We start from the raw sequence: 17,909 nt of genomic DNA on the forward strand, positions 1-17,909 counted from the left end.
GAAGTCTACTAGGCTTTTAGAGGCATTTAGACAATTTAAATTCCATCTCGTTTTCAAGACGTTCGGGTTAACTCCTCAAGTTAAATCTGGGTGCACATGGGTCTAAACCTCTAATCGCTCACAATCCTAGAGTGCAAGGTCTATTGGAAACGTATCTATTGGAAACGTACTAACCTAGATCAACATGTAAGCTGCACTAACTATAGCGCCCTAATTTTAACTAAGTTCTCTCATGCATATTTTGCTTGGGTCCTATCCATCACCAAATCTCGTAATCCATGATTTAAACTTCACCTTAGTCATATTTGGGAGTCTTTTAGGTTCCTAGGGCAGTTAGGTGGCTTAGTACGGACTTCTAGCTCTAGGCTACTCTATCCTAGCTCTAGGCTACTCTATCCTAACTCATCGAGTCTTTCTCCTCTGACTATTGCTCACGATCCTGACCTAGGTCATTGTCTAGCCAACCTAACTCTCAAAACGCACGAAAAAAGTCTTACATACGCTTCCATGCGTGCATATCACGCACGTGAGGAAATCCTATTTGGCAAATCCCTACTAGATAACACTGTTAAAAGGCAGTTCTTTCATCTTTTCTTTCTTCCTCTTCTTTGATAGAAAACCAACCAAAGGAGTGAGGAGAAGGGGAAAATGAACATTGTACTAGAGATTGAAACAACCATGAATGCATTATATATTGTAACATGTATACTCAAACTATACATGTGCCACTTTTTAACATATCAATCACAAAGGTCATATAAAGGCAGCAAAGAAAAGGTATCATACGAATATATGCAAGAGACCTAATCATCTATCTCCTACTGCAAAAGCTAATTAGTTCATACTTCCATCCCCTAAACGTCAGAAACTGTGACTGCTATGTTACATTCTACATGTAGCTGCTGTGATCTGTCACATTTGTTCTTAACTGAAACCGCCAGCAGCTCATTTGGAATCCGATTCGAAATTATTGGACAACTATACTAGGTGACCCGACCAACTTTATCCCTGTTTCATCTCAAGCCTCGTTTTCCTGCTCGATGCTTCCATTTGCTCTGTAATCGATAAAAAACGGTGATATAAGCTTTTTGAAGATTCATTTGGTTATTGCAAGGATGGTTAGTTATGACTTACCAGAGGCTCGTCATCAGAAAGTTCATCTTCCTCGCCTTTCTGCTCTCCTCCAGGACTACTTTGTTCGACTACAGTCCCTTGATTCTTTCCAGAATCGGAGTCGTTGTCGTCATCAATGTTCTCTCTTGAACTTGATTCGTCGACTTCCCTGTCTTCTTTGTGAGCCTTACTTCCTCTTGCGTTGTCAGCATGTTTCTCAAGACTCTCAGGATCCTCATCAAGTTCATCAGCATCCGGTTTCTCTTCTGCATCATCAACGTCAGGCATCTCTTCATCAGATTCCGCAATATGATGATCTCCTTCACCTCCTTTTGAGTCGGACTTGATTTCCCTATCGGAGTCCTCTCGGTCTGTGAACTCCTTGGCGAGAGTCTGTGCACGCTCTCCTTCAGAATCACCTGGAACAATGAACTCTCAGAACCAGAAAATCAATCCTTCTTATACAAAGCATGAACAACTTTCTTTCAGGTAAGAACTTCACGCCAGAATTTCAAGCTCATGGAAATGAAAACATGTTTTACCTGAGTCCATTTCGTCATATACATTAGAGCTTTTGAAAATTCCAGGATTTGAAATGTCTGAACTCCCTTTTTTCACGCCAGAATCTGAAATTTTTGACTTTGATGTACCATTTTGACCATGCTTTAAATTTTTCTTTGGTGTCCTTTTTCCTTTTGTTCTGGAACACGGTACAACTTCATTGAAGTGCTATGAAACAAATAGAAAAGATGCAATATTGCTAGCGTGAGTTACTTACATTTTGAATGGTTTCTTGATTGAACGTGAACCACCTGAATCTTTACTCTTCCAGCCAAGAGTACTGCAAAGGAATTTTTTAAAAAAAAACATGGACAAAATGACATTATATAGTGCAAAAGTGGGGGGAGGGTGAATGCCAGAATCACTTTGTGATGACAACAGATTAGCATCTCAAACAAAACACATGGTCATTTACAGCAAGACTTCGTTCTCTTCGTTTGACGCGTTTGATGCAAAACTGGAAAAGTGGGAAATGATGAGGGAATCTAATTTTGGAGATTCCTCGGTTAAAAAGTAGCTGGTTTCGCTACGATTCCGTGACTTTATGACCTTGTGGATTAGCCAACGGAGGAGCTCTTTTCAGCTTCAGAGTTTGAATTCCAGAAGACCCTTATTTGACTAGGAAGTTCTGAGCAGGCTATGCTAGTTGATAAGGCGAACTCGTGTGAACCTCAGTGAGGTCTAGGACTCTGGACTTCAGAAAAATTTTGATTTGATGCAATTTTCAACCATCAGAATTCGAAACCTGCTTTCGATGTTACCAATCCTCATGAAAATCTAATATCCCAGACAGTCAAATTTTCTCGTATATCTCCAAAGAATCAATACTCGAGACAAGGATTCGAAAGCAAAATTCTTAATCATCCCTAGTCATTGTCAGTGTGTGCTCCTAGAAGTGCTGGAGATATTTGGACCCTTTACCTTCCATCTAGTCCTGTAATCCCTTTAATCCCATAAAAATCTCGGTCCCGACTCTCAAAGAAAACAGAGGACCAATAAGAAGCTGAAGAACGTTCTCTTAACTAAATTTGGAAAAGAAAAAAACCCACTGCACATTGAAAAGAGAGTTCTCCATACGAACAATTTTCAGAAAGAGAGTCCTCCATAAGCATAAAACAATCACTTAAATTCAACCAAGAATTCAAAGAATGAGAAGGGGATGAACCCCAAGTATAACCACCAGCCTCAAGAATGGGAAAATGGTCAGAAAATGTACGAACCTGCCTTGAAGCTCTTGAATTGTTAAAATGATCATCCTACTCATTATTAATCAAAATTCTGTCGCCCAACCGAGACCAAGTAACCTTACCATTAGATAAAGGGATCGCCATCAATCTAATCTCTTCTATGATACTATTAAAGCGCCTTATGCCTTAAGTGCATTCACCAACTTGAAGAGGACCAGAGTTTTACTAATTGAATTGAACCAGAGGCAACACGAAATTGTTTAATATAAATTTTTGGAATGGGCAGAAGTCAAAGAACGCTCTAGCCAAACCAGATAAGAAGATGAGAGAGGTATTACCTTATTGAAAGCTAAGTCTTCCACTAAAAAACCCATTCTTTTCATACCAAATAGTAAAAAGATTTCAGAATCTTGCAACTTCTCACCTCCATGACTAACTCAAAAATATTGCGAACCCAAAGAAAAGAAAACGAACACCAAAAATCAGTCAAGAAGAGACAAAATACCATAAAGGGATGCCAGGACAAAAAAGTTAATGAAGACAGAAACAAAAAGCTCCGAGACCGGAGAGATGATGGCAGAAGGCTAGAAATGAGTTTTTTTTAGGGGGGGTGATTGGAGACCGCCATCGGCATTAGCATCGGAGCCAAGGGAAGGGGAGGAGGTGGGGCTTGGATTCCTTTCGCAATCCTCCTCGTTAATACAATGTTTTTGTGGGGGGTAAAGGAAGCCCAATTAAACACAGCATTTTACATATGCATCTGAATGTGGTCTGATAAAAATAAAATGAAATAGACTTCTAAGAGATAGAACTTACACTTCGAGGGAAGGAAGACTCCTGGACAGTTTTAGTTTCTGTAAATTACAAAATGGAAAACTCATAAGAATCTGTCAAACAATTTGAGGCAATATGAAGGAGATGGGCTACAGTTCACATACCTTTGAAGTCTTGTGATCACTGTCAATGACCTCCCATCGCTCCTTCTCGAGTTTGAGAACTTCAACATCTCCATCATCATATAGTATCTTGTATATTAAAATCGTTGAAAAAATATAAGGAACTTTGCCAGGAGTTAAACAACAAATAATTGGCTTTGTCAAGCGCCAAGAATCAAAAGAAATCAGGGAAAGGAAAGGTAAGATGGCGCAGCCTACCACGTGTTTCCTATTTATTGGATCATAAGATTTCACTGTGCCTTTATAGAATCTGAAAATTTTTAAAATGATACACATATGAGAGATGGTGATAATAATATAATTAGTATCAATCATCAAAGGAATACAAAAACATCAAAATTAAAGACTTGAAAACTAATTTGTTTTTTCATTTCCTCCTAATAATAATTCGTTAACTTAAGTGATAATTGGTCAATCCCAACATCGTGCTAGAGAGATCTCAAAAAAGTATATACATAATATTCAACAAAGAAATAATGGTGAGCGAGTGTGTGTGTCCGTGAACGCAAAACTTTACCCAACACTACCACAGCACATTTCATTTAATTGTTTGGGCAAGTTACTCGTCACGTTAAAGGCAGACGTTTCAAACAAAAGTGAGCCCACCGGAGATTTTTCAAGAGGCACCGAAGAGTCAGATACTTGCATTCAAGAATGAAGTGGAACCAAACTAGGCGTGACGGAAATTTTTTCGAACATTGCTTCTTAAAGAAAACAAGAGCGAAGAAACTATCTACATGTGACAAATAAGGTAGATACTCACTGTTTATCCATGGGCCACCAAACTTTAATTCTGCATCCACTTAAGTCTTCAATATCATTTTCACCATACTTGAACTGACACTACATTTAAGAACTGTATCAGTTAGGGCACCATATAATTTTAGCAAGACAATAAATTTGGAAAGGATTTAATAACGTAACACAATCATAAGAATGGATATTAATACTAGATTATGTTGAAGGTTCACTTTTGTATCAACAGATGAACTTTGGATTAGTTCTGCATACTACATACTTGAGCACATCAAGTAGACATCATGGTTAGATTAACGCGCATATCACTATCAGCATACCTTTGCTAATCCGGCAATACTTCTTCGTTTCCTCTTCTTCACAGCCCCACCACTTGAGGATTTGGATTTCAAGTTACTCGTGTTGTTCTTATCAACCTTCTTCAGCACACTAGAATGCTGCAAGTTAAATAGAAGGAATGGTGCGAGTAAGCAACTCCCGATACTCGCAAGGTCTACATATAAAAAGGGGGGAAGGGATGAAGAAGACATAGTTAAGATGCCACCTTAACATCAAGGTCACTTGAATCTTCAAGGTCGTTTTCCTCATCATAATGACTCATGCCTGAGCCTTTAGCTTTAGTTTTGGAAGAACCTGTAGGCTTTTTCAAACATTTGACCAATAAATCCGACTCGCCACTTCCACCAATCTCCTTCTCCTTGGATACATCATCATCTGAATCATGGTTATTCCCCATGTCGATTTCACTCGACTCTAGTGGAGAAACTTCTCCTTGAAGTAAGGTATTTCCTGAACCAGGTGCACGTCCCTTCGAAGTACTTTTGGATCTAGAACGACTTTGATTAGATGATGACCTCTTGTGTTTGGGAATTGGAGCAGAAGTTGCATCACTAGGTTTCCTTTTTTTGCTCTTTGCAGGTGAATCCACATTCATTCCCTTACCAAGAAAATCTTCATGACCGTTGCTCGATTTAAGTTCGCTGGTAGTAAAATTTATTTCCCTTACCATTGTCAAGATATCAACATCGTTTTCAGCATTTTTCTTTTCAATCGGTTTCTTCTTGACCTTTTTGTCCTTTTTATCTTTCTTTTCCCTTGATCCATGTGACTTTATACCTTTTAGCATTTTTCCTAGAGGCACATCATTTCCATCTTTTTCATCTTTATTCTGAACCTCATCTGCAGCAGCTTCTTTAGAAATCTGATTTGATAAAAATAATGTTAGGATTTAGGAAGTTCAAATATAAAATATGATGTAGTCATACATACAACCACTCATGGTAATAGAACATACAACCTCATTTGATTCTAACTTGAGTGACTCAAAGTGAGCCAGAACATTTTCCTCAACCAACCACGTTTGTGCTTCACCTTCAGTTTGACCAGCCTGTCAAAGACATACAATCATATCAGTGGAAGACAAGCACCAAACCATAATGCATGAACCAAATATAATGCTTCCACTTCTATTTAGAAGAGAGGAGGTTACACTTTAGGATTCAACTTGGATTCCTAGCGTAACGGCCCAAGCCCACCGCTAGCGGATACTGTCCTCTTTGGGTTTTCTCTTCCGAGCTTCCCCTCAAGTTTTTTAAAACGTGTCTGCTAGAGAGAGGTTTCCACACCCTTAAAAGGAATGTTTCGTTCCCCTCGCTGGCACTCGTTCCTCTACCAGCATTATAACCATGACTGGTTCTAAAATTTACTGATTCCCAGCTCTCAATATCATTACAATACTAAAGGAAAATGTTGGAAGAAACATCTTATAACGTTTTTATCCACAATCTGCAATTGATAATCTTCACAAGTCAACAATTAAGTTCATTTTCATTTAATTCAAACTATCAATTATATAAATTTTCCGAAACAAATACTTGCATTTGTTATATGAATAAATAAATAAACATTTTGCATCTACTAGCATGTGTAAATTTATTAAATAATTAAAAAAATAAAAGAACCCGCTTGACATGTATAGGAGGCGCCTATATAAAAGAAAGGCTCAGAGCAGCAAAACAAAGCAGAAGTCAAATATGAGAGACATATGCAAACTTGTTGAGTAAAGTACCTATTAAACCAAATTAGTTTTAACTTACCACAGAATCATCTCCTTTCTTCTCCTTCAATTTGTACAATATGGGAGGCAGAGAAATTGGTACAGTCAGGTCTTGTAAATCATCCTCTTTCAGGGCCAATCTCTTAACAATTGACAATCCAAGATCACAAAGTGCATATGAAATCTGAGAATCCAATGATTAAAATTATCAAATGTAGTTGTTGCAGTCCTCTTGGGTTAAGAATCTTAAAAGAAAATAAAATAGAATGGGAGAATAGAAGCCAACAAGATATTACTGTCTTCTAACCTTCGACTTCGCTGCATCAACTACGTCTTCACTATTTTTAATACAATGAAAGATGGAAAATATGGTAGATATGTTTTCCTTCTCCTTGGCGATATTAGCCTCTGACTTGACATCTTCATCTTTATGCACTAGTAGAGAAAGAATCAGGTGCAATCGCCTGAAGTCCAAAAAAAGATGATTATCGAAAATGTTAATGAGTATAGAATCTTCCCAAATAAGGCTCTTTTCTCAAGAGTTATTAAAACCAAATATCGTTTTGGTCTCGAGATGGTGCAACCTTTCCCTTTTTGAAATATATATTTCTCGTTAAGCTATTGGCTTTTCTAATATAACTATATCTCCAGAATAAATATAAGCGATATTGTGAGATATTCTTGCCTATATATTAATTCATATGCTTTGACATCCTTGCATTCATCAACATCTGGACACGAATGATGAGCAAGGGCATGAACCAAGTATGGTATTATGTATTCAGGATAAGCTGCCATTGGATTGGCTTCGGATTGCATTGACAGTTGCCGTGCTTTAGCTTGGTGATGCATTTGAATAATATCAGCCAGATTTTGTTTCTCCTGTTAATTCAAATTGTACATGAAATTATCAAAAGAAATAATTGAAATGCCAATCAGTTCCTATCAAGTCTAGTGTAATTACCTCATCGAACTCAGACGGATTGGAACCATTTATGTTAAATAGGAATGCACATGCATATTTTGCATCCAACATTCTGTCCTTGATGTATTGATGAACTTTGCTCAAGAATACTTTCCCAGCTTGAGGAAACGTGATCTACAAGACACCAAAACATGCAAAAGCCCCAATTAATCTTGCATTCACAAATAAACTACTTCTTCAAAATGATAATGCCAAGAATAAGTTTCCATACTGCCTTATATGAGAGGTTAAGAAGATAAAATATGAGCATAAACTTTTATGTGAACTTGCCTCTGGTATTTTTAAGGTTAAGTGAAAAGTAGTAATTGGTATCTTATCATCCCATTGCTTCGATAGTCGAAGAATTGCCTTTGCAGCTGCAAGTCTTAAATGGGCTTTGTCAACTGAACTGTAAAACGGAAAGACTTTAGCAACTTTCACGCCTCGTACAACAAATGCTTGTTACACAAAACACTCGTAAACTGCAATATAATAAAAAGTATTCCGATATTGATATGGTTACCTTGATTTTATATCTTGGGATATTTCTCCATGGGCAAGCATGTTACCAAGGATCTCTAGAAGATTATTGATTCCAAGACGGAGGTGAGCATCCTTAACAGGTAAGTAGCTCTTGACCAATGTCTTCATGGCGAATATCTGTTTCTCGGAACCAAATATCAAAAGTTTATGTTATCTTGTGAATCTTCAATGGAAATCATTAGTTATTTTCTGTTGAAACAAATGTGTGTGTGAGAGAGGAGGGGAGAAAGAAACAACCAAACGTGCCCAACCTTTAACAAGCACGGCTCACTTCTGTTCTCCCAAGATGTTTTTGCATCATCTTCCACATCCTGAAATAGAAGCATTAGCAATCATGAATCTAACTATCATCAAGTCATACACAAGGAATAACACAGAGAACCCGTGATGGAAACTCACAGAATCACATTTAAGAATCTGGTTTTTAATAAACTCTTCAATTTCGTTCTCTCTGGTTTCGAAAACAGGCATTGCTGTCTGAGCTATACATCCCAGAGACTGAAGTACAGCAGGCAAATGAGTCTTCTCCTCAAGCATATCCACAAGCCTCTAAAAAAAATTTAAGAAGTTTTGAATCATGTAAGGACCATAATGACGTCACGAGATCATTCGTTTTGAAAATGATTACAAGTTTGTTCATGAAAACGTTGAAACAAACCTTGTACAGAACAGAAAGTGATTTTAGCCCGTCATCTTTTGTTATAGCAGCCAACGCATGTACAGCATACTTGGCCTGTCTTCTAGTGCCTTCTAAGCACAGCCGCTCTAATATAAGGTCTATGGAGCTGGAAATAAATGACAGGAAGATCGGCAATACAAATATTCAATAACCAAGTTCTAAATTTCTAATATGGTAAATTCTTCAGCTATACCTTGATGAGACGGCCAATTGTTCACGGATTGTACCACCAGCTTTTGCTAAAACATGCAGAATTCCTTCTTTTATTATCTCGTTGTCATCTTTAAGAAAATTGATTAGCACCTCCTCAGACCCACTGAATAACATAGGACTGAAGCGTGCAAGAATCTGTGAAAAAAATATCCGGGAGAACGTTAATCTTTTTTTTTAGGCAGGTAGATAAGCTTAAGCACATAAACTTCGACATATTGGAAGTACAAAATGTTGCAACTTGTTCAAGCAGATAGCTAAGCATTATCAATTGACATCACATTATGTTTTAGCTATACAGCCATTCTTATATACATTCATTACTAATACACAAAGTCACCCAAAAGCAAATATAACACAGATCATTGTGCTGATGCCTTAAACACAAATCACAACGTGCAAAATCGTCAGAAAGGTAGGCTATAGTACAAGAGAGTAGACAATAGCATCACTGAGATTACTTCATATAAAGATGAAAGATTAAGAGATGACGGGTTTTTACCACTAACATAGTCATAGACGATTTAATGTCCTGCATGCTACCAGAAGATTTTTGAATCTCCACTTCCTGAAGGATTTCTTTTACATGTTCCTTGTTGAAAAGTAAATAGGAACACTTCAAAGATAATGAGTTCAGAAAATCATACAAGCGGTGTTTCTCGCCCAGTATTTTAAGCAACTCATCCTGAAAGCATCAAAAACAAAAATGTCTCATTACAAATCTTTCTTCGAAATCTAAAGCAAATGTAGGTTCCTCATAATATCTACAGAGGTAGATGAAATTTTAGTATCAAAATAAACAACTAAACCCCAACCACAAATGCAATCTTCTCGGATGGATTTGTAAATCAGTATAACATTGGCAATAAAAAGGGTGGAAATTAGTTAAGAATTGTGTTTATGCCTTATACAAGGACTCTTCTAATCATGACTGTTTTGAGTTGTACCACTTGGAAAGGTTTTCCGCAGGCTTTTTCCATGCATTTTGTTCAACTTTTTTTCTCATTGAAAATCAATATGTAATTCAAAACTTCATAGAGGCTACAGAAACAAGCACTTTGAAGTTATTTAGGGAAAAAAGGATTATAGTGTAGTTATTGTGGTATCTTCTGGTACGACTGCCGACTATCTACTCAGACATAGAGGGCAATTTCTGCACTCTTTAGCAATTGAGGCTCAATAGACATAAAACTTAATTCACTCCTGAATCTCCTTTGAGAAAACCAGAATGTTTTGGCTTTAAACTTGGTAAAGGGAGCAGTTGATCTTCAAGAACTAAATAATAAATAAAAGATGGGGACTTAATATACGTTCAATTCATGGATAAAAAAGCTCCCATGCTTGACAAGGGAGAGATGTTTGAGGTGTTTAAATGTCTATACAGTAATTTGTTTCTCACCCGCAAGTTGCAAGCTTGATGGAAGCTGGTGTTTGGATCAATAAGATTGCTCAAAATCCTCCAGACATTGGCATCTTTCAATTGATCAAGAATCTGAAAATTTTCCTCAGATTTTGCAGAATCAGCAAATGACCGAGACATTATTCGAAAGCTGAACAGTATTTTCTTCTGGGTCTCAGGAACATCACCACCCTGCAGCTCACCAATCAAAATCGTTAACTCTTCCCATCGTTACTAAATAAACATCATAGATGGAATATTCACAAACCTGGTTCATTTGCCTAAGAGACAGGTACCTCTGCATCTCTTGCTGCAACCTGCAAAATTAACGAGAACCCACAATGGAAATCAGTGAACCAACTGTTATTTACTTGTTGTAGGATTGTGAGGTGCTTACAAACTCACTTAAGGTTCTTGGTCACAAAAATGCATACCTTTGTTTTTGCTCCAGAATCTTCTCCAGAGCCTTGAGTTCAATTTTGTCAAACGTTGAGAAGACTTGGAGCAAATGTTTAACTCTATCCTTTACTGGAAACTCAGATGGGAAAAGTGACCCACAAAGAATAGATTCAATTATTTCAGATCTGCAAATCATAGTCTAAAAATCAATAACCTGAGATCAAGCTTATCCATTCACTCACACAACACCAATCAAAAAAGAATGGAGATCCAATACATGGGAGGATGGTAGGAAATCAATGCTTACGGCACCAATAGCCAAAGCTAAAAGTTACAAAAGCAAACTATCTATCATAAAGTAGCAAGCAGTTCCTTCAAACAACTATTGAACACACCTTACTGCAAGAGCTTGAAGCATGAAACAGAGAAAAAATAAATAATCAACCTCGTTAACCATCATAATTTGATAAATATTGGTATTAAGAGAAAATGATTCAATAGTTATTATAACTTGTCTATAAGATTAGTTAAGGACCTAATTCAAGCCACACTGTCTAACCTGTCAATCTATTACTTGTCCTTTAAGAAGGCCTACCAAGGTGGTTTTATCGGCTAAAAAAGGCCGAAAAACTTCTTTTGGGAAGGCCCCAAAATGGAGGGTGGTCGATAAAATGTTAATTGGAGAAACACCCAGAAGCCGGTCTCGTGGGGGGTTTAGGTAATGGCAACATAAATCAGAGGAACAAAGCTCTTCTTGCCAAAAGGTTTTCGAAGTTTATCCATGAAGTATTCACCCTTTGGTGCAAGTTGGGGCATGCCAAGTACTATTCTTCGTCCGGTGAACATATTTAACTGTTCCCTTCTTATAAAGCTCAACCAAAGCTCCTTGGCATTACATCTCTAAGCTGAGCAGCAGCATTCATGAGAGGATTAAAAAGAAGATTGGCAATGGTATGAACACTTTATTCTGGACTGACCATTGGAATAAGTTGGCCTCTAGCATCTCCTTCCCCATACTTCACAAGCTTTCCAACGGAATAATTACAACCATCTCTTAGGTTTGGAATACACCCTCTTCCGTGTCGATAAAGGAAGAGTCTGACAGATGGTTTTGACCCTAGAACTATCCATGAACTTCTCGGATAAATCTCAATAATGTGCTCTGACTAACAGCCATGATTTCGAGAAGGATCCTTTGTTTAACAGTATTTTGGGTGTGGCAGATATCCCAAAAAGATCATTTTTTTGGTTCGTTTGAGAGCTTACCCATGGGGGTATCAACACAGGGGACATCTCCAAACAAGCATGCCTCTCATTCGTTTATATCCAAGCTGGTGCGTCTAGCAAAAGGAATACTGAATCCCAAATCCATCTTTCTATATCCTGCTCCTTTTCTTATAGCTTCTGAACTTTCATGTTGGAAGTTCTTGGTCGGCAATGGTTCTTTAGCCGATCTTCCCAACTTCTTAGCTTACACCTTCCCGGGCTGTCCTTCCAGGGATTAGAAGAAGTTCTTGGGCTAACTCGGCCTTCGTTTGGAATCTCTGTCCTTTCGACAACTTATAGATTTGGTCTTTTTAGAGCTTCATACCCTTCCAGAATTAGTCTTACTAATCTCATTGCCCAAGGGACAAGTTTTTTGTAGTCCACCCCACCCTTCCTTTTTGTATATTTCATTCAAAAAATGAAATCATAGTTCCTTAAAAAAGACAAAAGGAGCGAGAACAATACGGATTCTTTGGGATTTTATCAAAAAAAAATTATTAAAAACCCTTAGGACCTGTTTGTTTCATGTGTTTTTCCATGGTTTTCAGACAGATATTTAACATCAGTAATTGTTTCACTAGTCTTCACTTTTTAAAACCCAAGATATTCTTATCTACAAAAATTTAGAACTCATTCAACTGCCTCCATATAAGTGACATTTTTATACACAAGAGATTAACAACAACACTATAATCTAATTAATTAATTAATTTTATTATAATTATTATTATGAATCATTACTTAGACTTAATAAAATTGTAAATAATACATTTAAAATTTATTTTCTAAAAAAATAATACATTAAAAATCATTATTTTAACTATATCATATAAAATATTATTAACATTTTAATTAATTTATATTTATTTAATTGTTTTCTTTCTACTTAGTAAAAAAATTAAATTCAATTGCTTTAATTTATTATTTATTTTTACATAATTATCTAATATAAATATTTTAATTAGTTAAATCTAAAATTTTAATTTGTTTTTTTCACAAGCAAGCCTATATAATAATTTAATAATTATTTTATTATGTGAGAGAGTGATAACAACAAATTTTCATTGATAATTAAATAAAAATAAATAAACGTTAATTTTAAATTGTTTTAATATAAGTTCAATACTAATCATAATTTTTCTAGTCTTTTTTTTTATTATTATTTTGATTAGTTCATAAACATATTATTTAAATTCCAAGAACAAAACTTCCAAAATAAATACAAACATTAATTATTCTCCATATTCAAACACAGACATTCAACTCCCAGACTTCAATTATTCGACATATCCAAACACAGACATTTTTTATCTGACATTTTAATCTAAAAAATTTAATATTCATACTCATGAAACAATATCGACAGCCTAAACATGCCATTATAATTATCGGAATTGAGAGTAAAACACGTTAAACGCACAAATGGATATTGACCTACCAAGTTTCTCTAGTGATATTAAAATATTTTCTTATCACAGATTGAAACTTTTGTTTCTCAATTTAAGACAAATAAACTTAGACTGACCTGAAATCCTTGTCGTAAAAGCATCTCAAAATCCTCCCAGGAATCCAAGTGAAATCGTCGGGATTGGTTGATTCAGCAGAAGATTTCACAGAATAGACCTTGTAGATCTCAGCTAGCCTCTCCATTGTATATTTTTTAACAAGTAGCTGGATAAGAGAACAGGAAAGAATATTGGATTTCGTCATGAATGATGATATTCACTACATAAGTTTAAACAGTAGTAATAGATCAGAGAAGATGGATGTGTACAGATTTATCTCGAAGGCGTTCAGCAACGAGCTTTATAGTATCAAGCGGAATTGCATTCAAGGAAAGACATGCCACATCACAAATTACAGAAACAACTTGTTTCCGCACATTTTCATCGAAGTCCAACAGCCGGTCAGAAAGGGCAGCTACAGATGGCCAAACCAAAATTGATATCAGCCGAGGTTACCAACGGTTAAATCATTAATCAACCCATCAAAAAAGAAACAAATAAATAAAGGAACAGAAAGTAAGAAAACATAGAACACTTACAAATGATTTCAGATGCTTCATCTCTAAGAGGATTGGATAGTAGACAGCTCTTCACATGCACTAGGACAGACATACGAACCTCAACAACCCTATCTGTCAGTCTTTTTAGAAACTCTGAGAAAACCGGCTGAAAAACTTCAGATATAGAAGAGCCAGGTAGAGAAAACAGGTCTCCCACCAATCCAACGGCCTTTACACGAGTATCCAGCTGATCAGTCTGCAGATATTTTTCAGGACCGATAAGAAATAGAAACTGAAAGTAATCAATAATCTACACTACATCTTTAATGTTATCAGTTTCCTACAAGAAAAAGTATATATATTTATGTGCGTACGTACGAAACATATGGAATTAACAATACCTTCCGCTATCTCTTTTCTTTTTATTCCTTTCTTTCTTTTACACAAGAAACACGACTGTTATAAACAATGCCATATCTGTTCAAGAGCTGAACACAAAACTTATTTGCAAAAACAGATTTTCGTATGTATGGTAGAATTTTGCGATGTACGGGAGTCTAAGGTATCTCTGAACATAAAATAAACCCATGCTAAAGAACCCAGCTCAACTTCGTAAGGACAGTATTGCATTTCCATATTTCCAAACTCTAACTCTATTACATCCGCACTTATGGTAAAACCCTGCTTCCAACGACGTGTATTGAACCAAGCACCTAAATGCAGGACACTCAAAACTCCCTGTAGGAACAGGGAGATCAAACACCATTGAAAGGTACGAAATCTTGGGAGGGCCAGAAAGGCAGAACAAAGTGAGAGGAGGAGAGAGAATAAGAGTGAACTTCAGATGATTGAGGAACTAGAACGTCTATAAAAAAACAAAACAAAACACAATCATACTCAACAAAGCTAATACAATAATTAATATACAATTCCGCATACGAGATCACTGATAAATTTGCTACAAAACTAATGGTTATCATGTTCGAATAGCCACTAACAGATTAGGCAAGTGAATCACAGAACTAAAATCACCAGTAGATTGTAATTACAAGTTTGCAGTGAGATTCAAAGCATGCCATCCCATTCACTCCAAATTTATTAGAACACTGAAACAAACAGACAAATGAACTAACAAGAGTCGCCAACAGACTTTACCAGTAACTCTCCTATGAGGTATGCAGCAATCCCAGATAGAATCTGCGGGGCGCAGCAATATATGTCATAAATAACTTCATGGTAATCAATCAGATTGTATGGTGGTTTGTTTTCTCCTGACATTGAAGTTACAATAAACTGTTTTACAGCAGCTTCAAGTTTTTCAGCAGAATTCTGTATCACATTCATAGCAAGCTTCCTTGCAGCCGAAGAAACATTCTGATCATGAAGCATCATTTCAGTAACAGTGTATCGACATATTCAAAAAGAAAATTTGTGTGCCCTGGTAAAAAGGAAACTTACACTTTTATTGCGACCTAAAGTCGATAATAGAGTAAATAAGAGCTCCTCTCTGATGTCCTCACTTTCCTCTAAGAGAACAACCATTATAGTTTGCATCGATGAGATAACACTTTCAGGATGATCCTCCCTGTGTTGGTCAATTATAATTAGGTGCATAGAAGATATCTTGAAATGATAATAATAGAAAGTTTAACACATAAGCTAAATCTCTAACAAAGACTAATTGCAAATAATATTGACATAGCAAAGAAGAATTATCTTTGAATTTTTAAACTCGGAGAAAGGACAAGCTAACAAAGGAAGCTTTCAAAAAGCTCCAAACTCGTCTATACAATCCTCACGTAATACAAGGACTATCATCCTTTCCCTCAGGCTATTTATCTGCTCTCTCCTATTACTAACTCATTAACTACACTCGAACTGTCTCTCAATACTAACCTACACCCCCGTGCTCTTTTTCAATTACCCTCCTCAAGACATTTTCTCACACATCTCTTCCAGATAATAGGTGAAATGTTCTGAAGTTGTAAATAGGGTGGGGGAGATCCTTCCACTGTATTTAATACCTCAACAAATGTTAGCATTATCTGTGGTCTCCGTGGTAGAAATATGTCGTCAATCCCAAAGCAGAAGGGAGATGGTTAGTCCTCTAGGTTTTTCTTAACGGGGACAAGATTTGGCTCAAGGCCACCTGACCACAGTTGCCTCTATCTTAAAAGGATCGTTGAACTAACGAGAAACTTTGATAATGTGTTTTAATCACAGAATCTGTATAGTTCAAGCTTGAGCTCAATTCAATTCCATAAATTTGTACACCATTAGTTTTGTAGTCTTTGTATTTTTAAAATTTTTCTTAATATACAGTGAGACTCATTGTGAAGAACCAATACAATAATGTACAGTACTCAGCTATAATCAAGAACAAAAACCGTACCAAACTGCAGACGTAATTTGAAAAGGTATCCAAACCCAACAACGGCAACGACATAACTTACATAGAGCATATATGTCATACAAACCTGGCAACGGCAAGAAACGTGCTGAACATTTCATTGACCAGATCATCACAATCAAGGTCCAACATTACAACACACGACCTATATTTAGCAAGTGTCTCCAAGATGACAACTCTCCTACCAAATGAAGGGCCATTAGTATCATTTAATCCACTAAAAGTACCCACTATCAGGTGAAAGATGTCCTGCAAGCAGATGTACTTAGTTAGACCACAGCATAGTCTAACTAATAAATCAGATAAGTACACAATCCAATTCCATCCGCCAAGATTACCTTTAAAACATCATCACTATATGGAGCTTCAGGTGCTGTTATTCGTGTTATTTCACAAATACATGTAGCAACTAGAAGTTTGACATCTCTATCTTGGTGTTGAAGCAATTCCGGCTTGATAACTGCATTGATAAAAGGTTGCATCGACTCCAAAATTGAAGCTGACGGTGATTGATCCAATTCAGAAAGGTACCCTGCAGCTTGCTGCAAATCCAAAGACAGCAAACCATGACACACTTGAATGCATAACTATAATTGCTGTTCTCAGCAACGAACAGTAAAGGGTAGAGATAAAACTATATTCTTTTAGCGCCTTATTAGTAGATGAACAATTCAAAATCTAGAGCGGAAGTGGGTTACTAACAGGATTTGAGCTAGTTTCAATTAAGAGTATATAATAGCTAAGCAATTCATAAGAATTTCGAAGCCAAACGAGTAGCCGGAAACATGCATGCATCAAATCCCAATGAAAGCCGGAAAAAAATTCACTCAAAAAACCTAGATCCTGCTGAATCAAAACTTCCAGAGCTCAATGCAGAACTATAGGGTCGAGAAAATTATTCTCTCCTTATCGGGCATAAACAAATCTTCAAGAACAATCAATCGAGGGCAGTAATAGGGCATAATTCAACCCAACGCCCTCGATTGAAGACACGACAGTGAAGAATTTTGACTTCAGAACAGACTTCACAGAACCCCCCCATTAGAATTCCGAAAAGCATAGAAATCGAAACCCCGAAGTCGAAAATGGCCAAGGAAACAGAAAAAACAAACGGCTGAGTCAAAGCTTCAATTCCTCGAAAAACAAGCAAAACCCAAAACTCAAAAGACGAATTCCATGTAGTTCTGGTTTGGCAGCTCGTTCCACATCCAAAGAGAGGAAAGAGGAGCGTGAATTTGGCTTAAAAGGTAAGAAAATCTGCAGTAAGAGACGAGGTGGAAGAGAAGCAGAATAGAGCAATGGGTACCTTCAAGAGCTTAATGAGAGCATCTTTAGTGGGAGGAGGAGTCTGGAGCTTGGATCCCACGTCCTTGAGCTGGTGCTGAAGCTTTTGGGCCATGGCGGG

General features: G+C 36.7%; 1 protein-coding gene across 2 annotated transcripts in view; it reads right to left on the minus strand.

The window, feature by feature from the left end:
- Nucleotides 1-661: 661 nt before the first annotated feature.
- LOC111801458 (sister chromatid cohesion protein PDS5 homolog A-like) overlaps nt 662-17,909 on the minus strand; it is a 17,605-nt gene continuing 357 nt past the window's right edge. The window contains exons 2-34 of one of the 2 annotated variants that reach the window (XM_023685463.1): nt 17,811-17,909; nt 16,843-17,046; nt 16,572-16,753; nt 15,553-15,679; nt 15,250-15,468; nt 14,134-14,350; nt 13,864-14,009; nt 13,615-13,760; nt 10,859-11,008; nt 10,693-10,741; nt 10,425-10,616; nt 9,528-9,710; nt 9,009-9,163; nt 8,795-8,921; nt 8,536-8,685; nt 8,388-8,447; nt 8,117-8,253; nt 7,885-8,002; nt 7,594-7,728; nt 7,315-7,511; nt 6,937-7,093; nt 6,670-6,813; nt 5,871-5,960; nt 5,118-5,774; nt 4,894-5,010; nt 4,581-4,654; nt 4,016-4,067; nt 3,800-3,886; nt 3,678-3,715; nt 1,892-1,954; nt 1,656-1,813; nt 1,135-1,532; nt 662-1,055 (exon numbers count right to left, since the gene is read on the minus strand). In XM_023685463.1, coding sequence (XP_023541231.1) covers nt 1,014-1,055; nt 1,135-1,532; nt 1,656-1,813; nt 1,892-1,954; nt 3,678-3,715; nt 3,800-3,886; nt 4,016-4,067; nt 4,581-4,654; nt 4,894-5,010; nt 5,118-5,774; nt 5,871-5,960; nt 6,670-6,813; nt 6,937-7,093; nt 7,315-7,511; nt 7,594-7,728; nt 7,885-8,002; nt 8,117-8,253; nt 8,388-8,447; nt 8,536-8,685; nt 8,795-8,921; nt 9,009-9,163; nt 9,528-9,710; nt 10,425-10,616; nt 10,693-10,741; nt 10,859-11,008; nt 13,615-13,760; nt 13,864-14,009; nt 14,134-14,350; nt 15,250-15,468; nt 15,553-15,679; nt 16,572-16,753; nt 16,843-17,046; nt 17,811-17,903 — 5,064 coding nt within the window. In that variant the 5' untranslated portion in view covers nt 17,904-17,909 and the 3' untranslated portion in view covers nt 662-1,013. Of the gene's footprint in view, nt 1,056-1,134; nt 1,533-1,655; nt 1,814-1,891; nt 1,955-3,677; nt 3,716-3,799; nt 3,887-4,015; nt 4,068-4,580; nt 4,661-4,893; nt 5,011-5,117; nt 5,775-5,870; nt 5,961-6,669; nt 6,814-6,936; nt 7,094-7,314; nt 7,512-7,593; nt 7,729-7,884; nt 8,003-8,116; nt 8,254-8,387; nt 8,448-8,535; nt 8,686-8,794; nt 8,922-9,008; nt 9,164-9,527; nt 9,711-10,424; nt 10,617-10,692; nt 10,742-10,858; nt 11,009-13,614; nt 13,761-13,863; nt 14,010-14,133; nt 14,351-15,249; nt 15,469-15,552; nt 15,680-16,571; nt 16,754-16,842; nt 17,047-17,810 lie in introns of both variants that reach the window. The other variant, XM_023685462.1, reaches the window with a different exon arrangement.

Source organism: Cucurbita pepo, chromosome LG09 (genome assembly GCF_002806865.2).
Source record: "Cucurbita pepo subsp. pepo cultivar mu-cu-16 chromosome LG09, ASM280686v2, whole genome shotgun sequence".
Lineage (NCBI taxonomy): Eukaryota > Viridiplantae > Streptophyta > Magnoliopsida > Cucurbitales > Cucurbitaceae > Cucurbita > Cucurbita pepo.